The sequence below is a fragment of the Schistocerca piceifrons genome, chromosome X (genome assembly GCF_021461385.2).
Source record: "Schistocerca piceifrons isolate TAMUIC-IGC-003096 chromosome X, iqSchPice1.1, whole genome shotgun sequence".
In the NCBI taxonomy this organism is placed as follows: domain Eukaryota; kingdom Metazoa; phylum Arthropoda; class Insecta; order Orthoptera; family Acrididae; genus Schistocerca; species Schistocerca piceifrons.
Window position 1 is genome coordinate 922,793,441 of NC_060149.1, and position 16,048 is coordinate 922,809,488.

The 16,048-nt window shown below is 39.5% G+C and overlaps 1 protein-coding gene across 1 annotated transcript in view; it reads right to left on the reverse strand.

Annotated features, from left to right (window-relative positions):
• Nucleotides 1-16,048, reverse strand: part of LOC124721732 (guanine nucleotide-releasing factor 2) — a 387,271-nt gene that overhangs the window by 53,123 nt on the left and 318,100 nt on the right. The window contains exon 12 of the mRNA XM_047246831.1: nt 12,928-13,157. Coding sequence (XP_047102787.1) covers nt 12,928-13,157 — 230 coding nt within the window. The remainder of the gene's footprint in view (nt 1-12,927; nt 13,158-16,048) is intronic.

The window sequence follows — 16,048 nt, forward strand, 5'->3', positions numbered from 1 at the left end:
TACCTTTGGAAAATGTAGTGGTACCAGTTGACATGCGAGTGGATTTTCCATTGCTCATATTCTGCAATTCCTCATATTAATATGTCCTTGGAGATGGAAATGGACTTTATCTGTCCACAGAATGTTCCACGGCCATTCATTGTTCACTTCCATGTGAGCAAGAAATTCTTGAGTAAACAGGTGTCTTATTGGCAAGTCAGCATTAAGCAACTCCAGAACATCGGTAATTTTTTTACAGATAGCAATGCAGAATGTAACACAGAATTGTATGTGCCATGCTCACAGGCATGTCCAAAGTTCAAGAAATTCCCCATGCACTGCATATTTGCACACCACCACTTGACTCCTCTGCAATGCTGTGGCCAAGTCGTCTACTGACATCAGGCCAAGTGTTTTCCTCCCTCTGCCACATAGCACTTCAAAAGAACCTGTCTTTTTGAATTTTGTAATCATTTTCTCCAGACCCTTAGCAGACATCAGACTAATGCCTTTTTTCATAACTGTGAGTGTCCACAACTTCTGCATAGTTATTAGCATAAAGTCATCGTTCTTGTAAAAGAGCTTTACCAGCAGTGTGCAATGCTGCTTTGAGACACCCATGCCGAGTGTCTCAGATGCAAACTGAGGAACAGTCATGTATCCCACAGCTTTTATTTAGCATATTCTGCTGCTTACAGTGAAATCTAGTGAAAAAGTTATTGTTTAATTTCTTTTGTTTCCATAACTTTTCCCCTTCTTCGATGATATCCCATTCAAATTTGACATCATTCTGAGTAGTGATTCCCTTTGTACAGCAGCATTTTGAAACTGGAACTTTAATTATAATCACCCTGTATGGGGCTCCTTTTCATGGTTGCAATACCATTAATAGCTATTAAAAAAAGGGTCACACTTAAGACTACCTTGAGGGAAACCATTCTCTTATACAAAACAGGCTTATAGGACATACCTAACTCTCCATCTGAAATAACATAGTGACAGGAATGGCCACAGTAAAACTGGAAAATGTCCTCAAAATGCCCAATGTGTCAAGCTGGTGAAGGGTATATTATGACTCCATGTAGAACTGTAGATCACCTTGACATCGATAAAGATACTCATTAGGTGGAGTTTGTACAGGGCAGCCTGTTGTACTGCCACCTCTTAAAGAGTCAGCTTTTCAATATTAGAGTTATATCTCTTGAATCCATACTGACAAGATGCCTGGATTCTAAGACACAGACAAGGCAGTGGTCGATTGTGTGCTCCGAGGTCTTTTCCACGCGGCTGGTGAGGATAAAACTATAATAGGTAATCAAGCCTGTATGATCCTTCCCAAGTTTGAGGAGGGGAATTAAAACTGTTTCCTCCCACAATGTGGTGAATTGTCCTGTTTCAAAAATAAAACACAACACATCAAGGTGGACTCTTTTAGTGATTCCACTGAGGTGCTACAGCATGCTGTAATGGATGCTGATGGAACATGGTGGTGTGCCGCATGCCAGAGACAAAGCTGAATCCCACTTTGAGATAAAGAGGTTGTTAACATCCAAGTTGGTGGAATTGAAGTCAACGTCACCCCTCTCACAGCAACAGCTCAATGTTGATGGAAAGCTGGATTTTGTCTAGAAATAGTGATCATGTGAGCGAAATGTTTTGCCGCAGTCTGGGCAATGTTTCCATTGTTGGTCTGGAGAATATCATTTTCCACTACAACAAAAATTGTGCACCTTACTCCTTTGTTTGGGTTCTCCTGATGGCCTCCCATATAACTGACTACTTAGTGGAATGATTTATGGAGTTCTGGATTGCGTAGCATGATCCCTTCTTGCTCTTTTATAATATGACAATGTTTTTCTTTCATGACCTGAAAGATTTTAGGTTCTTATGTGAAGGTCTCCACTTGAACTTTTGCAGTGTTGCACAGCTGTCTCTGCTTTTAGGGTGGTACTCTTCACTCTAACAGGGAACAAGCTGTCTTTTCACCTGTCCTGAATACTTAGGCATGGATGCATCAGTGGCATGCCGGATAATGCTTGTGTCATGGTTGATTCATTCCTGGGTATCCAGTTTGCCTTACTGAGCACTCATCTTGGCAGATGTCTTTCAGGGATTGCTCTTTCTGTTAGATGTTACCAGACTGCGAGTTGTCACTACAGCATAAATCACTCCTCACAGAGAAGTGTGTGTGAGGGCTGGAAAGCATAATGAAAAATCAATGGTAGGGAATAATACTGTGACAGAACTATGATATATGATCTGTCCCATATTCTGAAGACACAAATATTATGCCAATGAGAAACCAGCAACAACTCAACACCGAGGTAGGTTGTGGAAGAGCCCCATAGCACATGGTGTGCATGAAAACTCCTAAGAAGAGAAGAGGCTGAGAGAGTTATATAATAAGTATATATGTATGCTAGAACATCAGCACAACATGCTGTATGTTTTGATTGTGTGGTATTTTCTTTGTTTCACACTGATGTTTCCTGCTACTTTTTATTGAAATTTAACACATCACTATGTGACTTTCAGTGTTGTAAAAAGCATGTACACCTAATAATGTCACAAGATCCAATGATGACAGCATAGATTTGTAGAAACCTGTAATAGTCATAAAAAGAATTATTAGCAATCTTGGCAAACTTCATTCTTCAAGAATAATTCTATGATAATGTTAGTGGATTCACTTTGTCAACTGGTTCATGGTGAAGCAGGCAGAAGGAACACACAGTAACTCTATGCTGCACATACACTGTAATAGTAACTACTTTCTGGCTGGTGTTAACAGGGAGAGACAAGGAGTGGTGCGCAACATCTACAAAGATGGCTATTACTCCACCTCTGAAGCTGTAACCCCTTAGCACTGGGATGTCACATAATTTAAAATGTGTTTCTTGTACACATAAGCACAAAGATCACCCCTGTAGTAGAAGTCGGACATCCTCCACATTCTGCCATAAAATTGGAGCCATTATTAATGAGGTTCCCCCCCCCCCCCCCCCCCCCCTGTCTTTCTGCCTGGGTGTGAATGTTGCAACGGAAGTGGGTTTGTTGGAGGGGCTTCTCGGTTCCCTATGGCAGATTTAAATGCCTTTATTGCATGTAGTTTCCTCATCATTACATTCACCGTGCAAGATGAGTGCGGTGTGGTAGCTTCAGACTATTTATTTTCATCTGTGATCCTTGCTTATTGCATAGAAGATACGAGCCTTTATTGCAACTCCACAATTAAAAGAACACTTGTGTGTGAACGTGTCTATGGCAGCTTCCACTGGTTCTGTGTTGAGGAATCTCTCTTCTGAAATGCTGTTCTGACCACTGAAGCAAAGATTGTTGTAAGCATTGACGGTTCCTGAGCCACTTACATTGTTTTAGATTCCAAAGACAATATCCTCCTTGAAACTTTTATATCCTGAATTTTCTTTTCAACCAAGACTACTTGACTGCCACAGTTCCTAAGAGTGTGGTGAACATTGCAATTGACACAAACACATAAAAAGAACTGCACAACGGTTCCCATCTTCTTCATGTTCAGTTTGGCCACATAAGCTGCTGTCCACTGCATGTTTGGTGGTGTGTTTGCAGTGCTGCAACTTGAACTAGAGCATTGAGTTAGGCTCATATAGGCTCACTTTCAGCTGGGTGAATCCTGCTGTAATGTGCTCAGGCAGTGTGGGTGAATTGAAGGTTACAACAAATGCTGCCATCTTCTCTAATTTGTCAATCATTCGCTTCATTATGTTTTTTACTTCTGTCATGTCTACATCTTTCCATTCTTCCTTCTCATCTATAGAATGTTAATGGTGCTTTATGTATCTGTTCAGTTTGACATGTTGTAACTATTTCCACTAAGTGTGTTCCATTCCTGATGTGCTCGACAGGTTTCAGTGCACCTGCAGTTGGGGGCAGTTAATTTATGGGGAGGACATATGCCCATCCTGTTGCCACCTCATTACTCCTGAGGAGAGAATACGTGTACCCCAACTGTCTGTGTGTAGTGTTAGTCACGTGAAAGAGTGCGAATGTGTTCTAAATGTTTATGAATCGTGTAACTGAGGCAGGACTTTTGATACCAGCCCAGTGTTCACCTAGTCGGATGTGGGAAACTGCCTAAAAATCATATTCAGGCTGGTAGCACACTGGCCCTCGTCATCAATTCGCCGGGCAGATTTGATCCGGGGCCGGTGCACCTGACTGAATCCCAAAAGTGACATACTAACACATGTGACTATAACCCTTTACATATATCGAACGGCGAAACTTTAACAAACCTTCTCTAGTGTCTTTCAATAACAAAAAACAAATTCTGAGACACTTTAAGTGTCTTGTTACTCATTGATATTATTTTAGAGCTGAAATTCTCGGGGGGGATATCTACTCACCGGTATTATTTTAGAGCTAAAGTTCACAGTGGAATATCTAAAGTCCTTTTTGTTGTGTAGATGTTACTGCTACCAAATGGTACACCAATCACATTAGGAGGGTTGCTATCTGTTGAATTTACCATGGTGTTACCAAAAGGACCTAGGTGTATAGAAGTCCATTCAGAAGAGCCCCACTTGCCCCGGTAAGCCTTACACAGCCGTGGTGTGGCAGGGTTCCCATAAGTTGTTTTGCCTCAACAGCCATCCACCTCACTGGCTTGTAGTAAACCTTGAGATTGAGGTTATTTTTTACAGAGCTTTGTTCCTTTGACAAAATATGTGCTGTCAAGTCAAGATCCCTGTTCCCTGTGATACACAGTATACCACCATAACACCACACAGTGGACGCTGAAGCAGGCACAGAGGAATGGCAGCACTCATCAGCCTCCTGCCCCGAAAACCTGGGTTCACTAAACCTTAACTCAACCACCCTGAGGTACTGATTATTTGGCACAACTCTGGAGGCATGCATGGCTTATCCATGCCGTAGGTGTGGCGAGCATTACTCCCTGAGCCCTACCTGTATGATCAGATTTGTGTGACAGAAAAATGTGACAAACCTAGATCATATTTTATGAGAAAATAACCCACAGTATCTACAATCACAACAATTTTTGGTACTGATACATTATTTACTTTTTTGTGGTATTCTATTGACATTATTTTTTTTGCCAGTCTGACAGTGGAGTTAAAGTGTAGGTAAACAACAAAAAACGGAAGAAATCATGTGGTATCACCACTAAAAAACTTCAAGTAACTGATAAGAGAGGTGACAGTCTTCAATCTTGTTGCAGAGAGACAATGCACATATTGGACAAATCATATTGATCACAGTTTGTGTTCAAAGAATAAAAGCTTACAGAAAGAAGAGGCAGTACTTTCTGCAGGACCCATGCATAAGTTTGCAGGGCAATGCTTAGGTGCATACGGTGCAAGTTGTGACTGATTTGTTCGATCATTGGGGCTGCAAAGTGATGTACCATCCACCAAACTCCCCAGACTTAACCCTTTGTGACTCCAACTTGATTCCTAAGATGAAGGAGGGAAGCATTTGCTTCATAATTGTTACAGAGATAGAGATTTGTCAGGCAATAGACACACAACTGGTGCTGCTAAGGATATATTACAACTTCCACGTCACTGCCAGTTGGTTACGCACTGTGCTGGTGACTACTTTGAAGGACTAAAACATGTATCTGTTTTGTGTAAATTGAAAACAAATAGTTGCCACTATTAAAGTTCCAACCCTTGTACAATGAGACACAGTCACAGAAATTTGTCTCTCAGGCCTCAGACGCCAGGATGTGATATCCACTGTTACTTAAACATTTTGGTGAGTGTGATTTCCGGACTGCTATCCAAATTGTGGTCCATCAGGACATAGGATTTATACTGCTACACTCAAGTGACTGTCATCCTGATGTTGATGCTCCTCTGTCCATGTTTGCTTACAGACAGATTTGTTTTTGGAGAGGTGTCCACCTTGAGCGAAACACTCTCTTTATTTCCCAGACATATTTCACTGAGGTTTCAGCATCATCTGTGGATTTTTTGTTATCTTCTTGCTACCACATCCTGTGGATTTCCTGGATATTGTGTAATTTAATGTCTGTAAACAGTGACATGAAAAGTGCAGGCCTTCACAGTGAAGATAATGGGGAAACCAGCAAAAATGATAAACTGTGAAACAAAACAACTGCATTAAATTCCACAAAATCCAGCAAATGCTCAGCATGTTGTAACAAGAAGATAACAAAACACCCACTGATGATGCTGAAACTTCAGAAAAAAATGTTGGGGGGGGGGGGAGATTTAATTAAAACTGTGTTTTGCTCAAGGCAGACCCTCCCCCAAAGCAAATTAAGTGATAGTGTTTCATATGAACTTCTATTTCAGACTTGTCATTGATTACGAAGACATAAGGAGATTTCCAGTTTCGACTGAACCAAGAAGTCTTGTTGTGTCTCTGTGAATGAATAACTACAAAACTTGTGGTTTTATCAGAAGTACCTCTTATGTAATACCAAATAATGTCATTATTACACCAAGTGTATCTCTTAATGGTCACCAGGGGCATTTTCTCTGGTAGTTCAGCAGATATTTGCAGTTTTGTTTTTGCAATGAGCAGATGGGTACAGCCCAAACAAATATTGCTCATCACATGTTTCATACAACACCTAGTGTCAACAAAAAACATCAGTTTATTTTCCATTTCATAAAAAATAAATAAATTATTTTTCAGTGGAATTTTACACGTCCATTCAGTAGAGCGGTCCCAAATTAGTCTAGTGCAATATTTTCTTTATTGGTATGTCATCTGGTTGGATTCCATTAGAATCATTGTTCTCCATGGCTACGATGTAATCCAAAACAGGAAGAAAGTCAGCAGTCAGTGGCAACTCGATCTGTACTTTATTGTAGATCTAGATCTCAGCTGTCGAATAGCTATCATCAAGACATTTGAAGTGAGTCATGTAGAATCAAAAAGGCTTACAACTGCATGTTACATAGCTTGAAAAACTTGTGTGGGAATTTGAATTAAACTACGTACATACTACATGGGGTATTGTAAGGAGCTTACTTTGCCGCATCAAAGTCGGCAATGTGAATTGATACCACAGGCATAGCACAGCAGTGCCCTCATGCTGTTGTCAATATAGTGTCAAGTTAGCAAGAGCTGTGCTCCAGTTCGTGACATCAACTAAAGGAATCGACATCATAGTGTAGGACTAACACGATAGTTTTGTATCAAATGGACTTGTTCATTTAAATGTCGAACACTGTACTGCAAGAGAAAAGTTTCTTAATTCATGCATCATGTGATGCTTTGCTAGTCCATGAGATTGTAAATTATCCAGTACTCCTGTGGCAAAGATCTGTATCAAAGTTAAGTAAAGGTTTTATTTATTTGTGTAACAAAGTGAACTAATACAGTAAAACTTCGTTTATACATTTTTCAATGGACTACAGAAAAAAAAAGTATGAGTGAAAAATGTATATACGAAATATAGCACCATGCTATCTTTATGCTCGTTTTATCACTGACGCGCCAATAACATACACTGTACTCCCAAAACAGGATAACTCTGTGACACGTCACAAATTGTTTAATTATTTCTAATGCATTTACTGCATCGTGAAATGACACGGAGGAATGCTGAGGCTCTTCTGTATCATCCTCATCGTCAGTTTCTTCCTCGTCCAGGCCTCGCGATGCACATCGAACTATCTCAGCAATAGTCACGGGTTCTGTAGTGACGAGGTTTTCATCAATGTTCACATAATCCTCAAATGATGCCTGCTCTCGAATTTGATTCCATTCTTCATCATTAGGTGAAATATCGTCAGTATGATCATTTCCACCACGATCGTGGACTTCATTTCCAAATCCAGCTTTTCGGAAACTCCCAAATGGTATCGTTTGAAACTCTGTGGCATCAGGCTGCAATGTAGTGCATTGCCTATCAGAAGAAACAAATTCATTAATAACTTCTCAAAGTGCTCTTTGGCTCCGGTAGCACAACATGAAATAAATAGCAAGTAAAAATCTTACCTGTAAAATGTTTATTTTCATTTCTTCCTTTTTTTCAATGTTTACACACCTGACGGCACGCCGAATGAGCATTTTGCGATAAATAAACTTGAAATTATGTATTACTGCAAGGCCAAGTGGCTGGAGCTCACTCATGCAATTCGCTGGAAAGAATTCCACAGTCACATTTCTGTCTACGAACAATAAAATCTTCCTGCCATCCACAATTTCTTGTTACTAGTGTATTTTGTGGGAAACGTGACAATGTTCTTAAAACAATGGGGCTTGGCAAATTTCCTGATCATAAGTGGGGGGAGCTTCTCACTCCCATCAGTGTTAGCACACAACAACACTGCTACACGTTGTATACTCCATGGCAGTTCTCACCTTTGTATGCCATTGTGTGGTCAGGCATTACATTGTAAAACAAGCCCGTCTCATCTGCATTGAAAATGTTTTAGGAGCATATTGGGATGTCAGTTCTTTCAAACAGGTTTCCTTCCAATCTCTCACTGTCTAGGGATCGACACTTTTGCTTTTGCCACATACATTCTGACAGCTGATGCCATGTCTTACCTTAAATTTGTGCAGCCAACCTGATGAAGCACTGAAATTTTCCACACCGAGTCGAATTGCAAATTCATTTGCTTTTTAACAAAGCATTGGGCAGTTAATAGGAATGCCTTCTGCTCTATGTTTCCTGAACTACTGCAGCAAACAATCTTCCACATCTTCACATTTCCCACCCTGAATGTGTGTCCGCTTACTAGTAGAAATTCTGAACACGTGCACTATCTTCAATTTCCTTTGCCTTTGCTACTATAGAATTTAAAGTAGATACAGAAATTCCTAATTCCTTGGCAATACCCACTCGCTTTTGATTACTGTTTTCCTTCACAGTTCTCACAATTTGCAGCTTTTCAGCAACAGTAATGCTTTTCTTTTTTCTTCCACTCATGTTACCAGTTCATAAAATTATTAGAAATATAGTATGAGGTGTGATGTGCTTCGGTATTCCTGAGTGACACATAACACTTCTTGTCCAGTTGTGCCCTAGTTCGGCAGAAGTTGTGTAATTTCAAGAAAACAAATGAGTGCTACACCTACTACCAACCTGTACCATCTCTGCATAACATCTGGTTTTTGTGACAACTCTATTATTGCAGTTTATACTGTTGTTGCGTATCTGTCAATCTATAAAACAATCTCAAGTCTGTCACATTAAAAATTAAGTGTTAGTTGGATTCGCATACTCACAACAAAGTGATTTTCTAGTTGGCAAAATGATGCCGTGTTAATAGATGAAGCTTAGACTGGTATTACACTATCAAATTTTCTTTGACAATGATCTTTGATGTGGTACAAAAGGGGGTATTACATTGTCATCAAATATTTCATCAAAGTTCCTTGATAATGGTCAATGACAACTTAATACTATTATCTGCAGTTCAGTTTTACTTACAGCATCAACAGTGTAGTGTTCTGGCATTGGCAACACCATCTTCATGTAATGCAAATGTTTTGTTATGAACTTTCATTTTATGAGTAAAACTAATTTACTGAGCGGACATGGGTACGTACAAGAATCTGTCAACTATAGAGCAAGAACAGATTTCATTTTTTACTTCATGGTGAAATGAATTCCCAGCAATGAATGCTCACTGCCAACATCAACACGCCACCGATACCGTAAGTAAAATTATACCTGGTCTGCAGTTGCGTGCACTGCAACTGCATTGTCATTGCATTTGCAAGAGAAGCAGAAGAAAAGGAAACATAATTGAGCGAAACCGTGGACTTCACAGCGAGACGCGAAAGATATACAACAAAATTTGCAATGGGAGCTGCATGTCAAGGACGTAAAGTCACATGAAAATCCCTTTGGGAACAGACGAGAGTAAATTTCAATATGTGCTCAAGAAAGTGGCTCCTCATATTATGAAGCTGAACACTTTCCTCAGAAATGCTTCATCTGCAAAAGACAGAATTACCACAATACTATGATTTCTACTACTCTAGTTTACAGTACCAGTATAGTGCTCTAATGCTGCAGTGCACATTGATGAAAATAATACCAGAATTGTTTGAAGCTATTTATAAGGCACTGAAGGAGGAATATGTGAAGGCAAATAAATTTAATACGTACTGCAGTCATGAAAAATTTTTATTTCCACAGAAGTTGTACATTTTCTCCTTTATATTCCTGGGGGTATATCCTGGCCGTACTTCATGGCTAACAGCATCTTCAATTTTTTTATAGTTCTAACTTTTTATTCTGTTTTCGTATTCGGGATGTCATAAGCTACACAGTACTTCATCTCCCTCGAATATTTCTATCAATTTAGTTATATATATGATGCACCATGTAAATTTGGGAGTCATACTGATAAACATTGAAAGTCAGACAGCTGCAGCGATACTAGCACTCCAAGCGGTTGATTTCTTCATGCAGTAAACATAAGACGAATGCTTCCTTTGATCAAATGTAAGGCAAGTCACTAGATTTGATCAAGGAAAATTTGACCAATGCCGAACTTTGAGAAAGTTCCTTATTACACTATCAAATTTTATTATAGTCTAATATTGGCCCACTTCCCAGCAACCCACTCTGAAACACTGCATCACAACTTGTGCACACTGTGGCTATTTCGCTGGGACATGAAGAAAAAAAAGTGTAGGTGAGAAAAACGTATAAGTGAAAAATGTATAAATGAAGCTTTACTGTATTTCATTAGTTCTAGTTTAATGTGCCACCTCACTGAGCAAACAAAGAAACCAAATTTATGGACAGACAACTGTACTTTTGTCTGGTCATAAAACCAAGGTGGTGGTGTAATAACACGTGCAGTTGTAAGCATTTCGAGTCTACACGACTCACTTCATATGCACTGAAAATAGTTATTCTCTAGCTGAAATCTAGATCTGCAATACAGTACAGATCGAGTTGCAACTGATTCCTGACTTATTTCCTGTTTTGGATTATCAGACTGTATTAACAGGAGCATTAAAACATGAAGAATAACCAGTAATCCAGCAGCATCTCACATGCTGCCGTGGCCTCCACTGACTGCTGCCACTGAGCAGCTGGAGTATAGGTTATTCTTCCTGTTTTACTGTCCTTGTTAATACATATTGATAAACCAAGTATTGCACTAGACTAATTTGGGTCTTCTCTATGGAATGAGTATATAAAATTCTGCTTCAAAAATAATTTTGTTTGTAACATGAAACAAACTGGTGGTTTCTGTTGACACTAGGCATTACATGAAACATTGCCCATCCACACACATTAGAAAAGCAAAATTGCAAATATCTGCCCAAACACCAGAGATAATGTCCATTATGACTTTTTTGACAGACGACCTGTATTTATACCTGAGAGTCTGTTCTTGCTTAGTGAGCCCTTATCAGGTCACTTCAAACGTAAAATACATTTTCCTGCTGGTAGCTGCCTGGTCTGACTTTCACATCCCAGGGCATTGTTTTTAATGCCTGAATTCACTGGACCAACAAAAATTTATGACCACAGGTGGAGATGATGATGAAGACCCTTCCATCATTTATAACAGTTGGAATTCAGAGATCCCATCACAAATTAGATCTGATAGTGCTTGAACAGCTGCCTTAGAACTAGACCACAATTCAGTTACTCTCAAAGATTTAACAGTATTAATTTTATCAACAAAGATAACCATACACTTCACATTTTCCCTCAGGGTGAGAGAAATGAAATTTGTGTACGTACCTGTTTCATTCTCCTCTGGACAAAATGAAGCATGAATAAAAAGGAATACTAAGTATTTTTGTTTGCTCTAACACAAACACGTGGGATTATTTATATGTAAATACATTTGTAAAACTAACCACGCTCAGCTACAGTTCTTCCTTATGCAAGAGGAATCAGAACTGTAAATTATTCCAAGAAGATCAGTGCTTGATTTGTTAAAAAATAGGTTCTTGTGCTGTGACCTTTAGGGGGATGTTTTTGGAATTCGTACTTCTTAAAACTTTGTGTTAATGCTTTAATGAGCATTTTAAAGTTCAAATACAATGGTTTTGTATGAATCGCAGCAAAAGTTCTCTTGTGCCATTTGTCTGAAAATCTGCGGTTCTGATTTTATTTCATGGGAGGTATCAGTGTGGGGTACCAGTGTATACAGTCACAAAACAAGCACTACACAAGACAGCTTCCTCCACTTCCAGATAATAGCAAATATATTCCATGTCATAATTATATATCTATTTATATCATGGGAAGCAACATGTAGTAATAAATTTCAGGCTGTTTTAGTACTTTAGTAGAGAGAGAGAGCAAGAGTTTGTTTGTTTGTGTGTGTGTGTGTGTGTGTTTTGGAGAGGGGGGGGGGGGGGGTAGGGGTAGGGGGGTCACACGCTGAAATCATGTATATCTGAAAATTGTATAGTAATATTCAGTTTGTTTTTATCTCTTGTGAGGTGAGTGATATTCTTTATTCACAGGACTATTTAATGATAATATGAAGAAATTACGAATATCAAATGCATAAATATTGAGCTAACTTAAGGATAAGAGATATATCTCTATTGATATGCGAAATAACATATGCATAGAATTATTCTGTCAGCACAATTAGCAGTAATTTCCTTAATTATGGCACACACAAATTAAAAATCAGGCAAATTACAAAGCTGAATATGAGTAGGAAAAACAGAGAAAAAGTAAACAAAAATCATGCATAACTTACACTTTCACTCTCCTTCAACAAATACTTATGCTCAAAACACATGCAACATTTATAACAAACACAATGCTTCATGAAGAATATCTGAAAGAGGGTTGTTTACACACTCTCATATCACACAAACAAGATTGCTAAGGTACTATAGTTGCTACCATAATTAATGAGTTTACTGTTTTCCATAATACAGATTTCATTATCATATTGTGAACTTAATAACTCAATGGAAAATTTGTTCTCTTTCAAATAAACATTTAATGTAAGAACATACCATTCTTGTTTGCTTTGGTTGCATGAATTATAAGAGCATCAGGATGGCCACCCCTAATGTCTGGACCATCCTCATCTGGTTTTTTAAACACGAGGTGCTGAGTAATATCTAACTCATCCAAGGGACTTGGTTCAGTTTCTCTGTCTTGGGTAACATCACTCATTTTTGAGACAGATGAAACTGTTCCACCAGTTTTGCCTTCATGTTTCCATCTTGTTTCATCATCTTGTCTATAAATAATAATAATAATAATAATAATAATAATAATAATAATAATAAAACACATATGGACATGTAAAGAGGTATTAAATTCATATTTAACATACAACCTTATCTTCTCCTAAACTAATCTATGAAAAACTTACTTTATGTTGACAATTAAGTACCCTTACAAATATCAAACTCTATATTTCTCTGTACCCAAAACTGGCATGTTATTTATTCGGAAAAGCTCTGAAAACAAAATCTGAAGAAGAAGAATAGACTCAATATGAGTTCATAAGTAATAGCTACATCTCTTACTGCATTGTGTTGCTAATTTGAATATTTTCTTATGTTCTCTTAATTCAGAAAATTGTGATGAAAATTTATACAGGGCCAGTTTTTTGATATATTTGCATTTATTAAACTGACATAAAAAATGCTACATAGCTTTACTATACCTAACAGCTCCATGTGGTGTCTAGTGAACAACAGTACAGGCAACTCTAAATAAATACCTAGCTCTCCTCTTTCAATAACTGTCCACAGCTTCTCATAATTCTTAAATGGACATATTTCTCCATCACTAGCCACAAATGCTCAACTGGGTTCATAATGAAATTATATAGCTCAAAATGTTAACTAAACCATGTTTCAATAGCCTCTGGCACATGCATGGGTATGTTACTTTGCTTTGTAATCTTGGAGTTTCCAGACAACAGCGAACATCAAGAAGGATTGAAAGTGATCACCAAGCAGTGTGTTTTACAGCAGGCACAATCAGACTAGCCCGCACAGAAAACCCAATGCACATCACAAGGAAATACTTGTCATCAGCCTACAAAATGACCTGTTGAAAATTAGAAACTATAAACTATGGCCCCCATATGGTAATGCCATGCCTAGACCTATGTTTGCAACAAATATCAATGGCATCAAGCCAACTGCCATGTTTTCAGCTGTACAAGGAATACCAAGCAGCTTCACATACTCAAGGTTGATATTTTCTCCTATTTTGTAAATTCATCTATGCTGAGCCAATTGGCTCTTAGTGAGAGGGTACTGAATGATTTAAAGAAGAAAGGAAGTTTGGGGTTTAATGTCTCACCAGTAACTGAACATGGAGCATTAAATCAGTTTACAGACGAAAGAAAAAGGAACCAGCTGTGGCATTATCAATGGGTCTACCCTCACATTTGTCTGAAATCATCTACAGAAAACATGGAAAACTTAAATCTGATTAGCCAGAGAGATAATTGAACAACCAATCCAAAAAAAAAAAAAAAAAAAAAAAAACTGGGCCTCTGCCTTTACCACAGCTCTTATGGTGCAAGGCTCATCTGAGGTTACACAGCTTATTTTACCTCATTGGATCTGGACTCTAGCATGGAAGCTAGACTGTTGGAAGGGTATTTCCTACACCTTCATCTTATGTAAATCAATATTCTGATAGTTTGGATTTGTCTTTATTTCTTCTGTTACTGCTGTTTTCCAGTCTCTGGAGGTGTATTTCTGGAATAGATCCAAACCTTATTTATTGATACTGTTATCAGTCACCTATATCTGCGTATAGATATTTAACCTGTGTGTTGGATGAACTGCTTAATTACAATCTGCCTATATTATGCTGTAAAGGAGAGAGGAGTTATGCTTTTTAAGCAGTTTCAATTCACCATTTGAATTAGTTTTGACTTCAAATTTCTTTAAGTCCCCAAAAACAGTCACAACAAACCTGAAAGCTAATTTAACTGAAAAGCATGGTGGTACATCATTACTTACCCAAAATGTCCAGCAAAAGCATTGACATTATCAACTAAATACTTTAGAGGCTCAATATTAGACATTCATATCCTACCATAGTATCTTTATGTCCTAATGGTCTACTCAATCTCAGTTTAAAAGTTACTTATGGAATAGCTTCTTGCTCATGTTTCATAGTGGCTGCAATGCCATGTAACATCTTCACTCAAATGCAAGTGCTGTCCAGTTAGATTATGTTGTGACTCGTCGATCTTTCAAAGTGCCGCCGCACAGTTACGCGCATCCTCTACATGCGGCACTGTCTGCTAGCCACGCAGCAGCAGCGCCACCTGAGCTGCCAGCCAGCCAGCGGCCGCTAGACTCGGACTCAGTTCTGATTTGACTGTTAAAGTGTACACACGTCTTACTTTGTTTACTTGATCTGTGACTTACATGTATTGTGTCGTCCTTGAAATACACTCCTGGAAATGGAAAAAAGAACACATTAACACCGGTGTGTCGGACCCACCATACTTGCTCCGGACACTGCGAGAGGGCTGTACAAGCAATGATCACACGCATGGCACAGCGGACACACCAGGAACCGCGGTGTTGGCCGTCGAATGGCGCTAGCTGCGCAGCATTTGTGCACCGCCGCCGTCAGTGTCAGCCAGTTTGCCGTGGCATACGGAGCTCCATCGCAGTCTTTAACACTGGTAGCATGCCGTGACAGCGTGGACGTGAACCGTATGTGCAGTTGACGGACTTTGAGCGAGGGCGTATAGTGGGCATGCGGGAGGCCGGGTAGACGTACCGCCGAATTGCTCAACACGTGGGGCGTGAGGTCTCCACAGTACATCGATGTTGTCGCCAGTGGTCGGCGGAAGGTGCACGTGCCCGTCGACCTGGGACCGGACCGCAGCGACGCACGGATGCGCGCCAAGACCGTAGGATCCTATGCAGTGCCGTAGGGGACCGCACCGCCACTTCCCAGCAAATTAGGGACACTGTTGCTCCTGGGGTATCGGCGAGGACCATTCGCAACCGTCTCCATGAGGCTGGGCTACGGTCCCGCACACCGTTAGGCCGTCTTCCGCTCACGCCCCAACATCGTGCAGCCCGCCTCCAGTGGTGTCGCGACAGGTGTGAATGGAGGGACGAATGGAGACGTGTCGTCTTC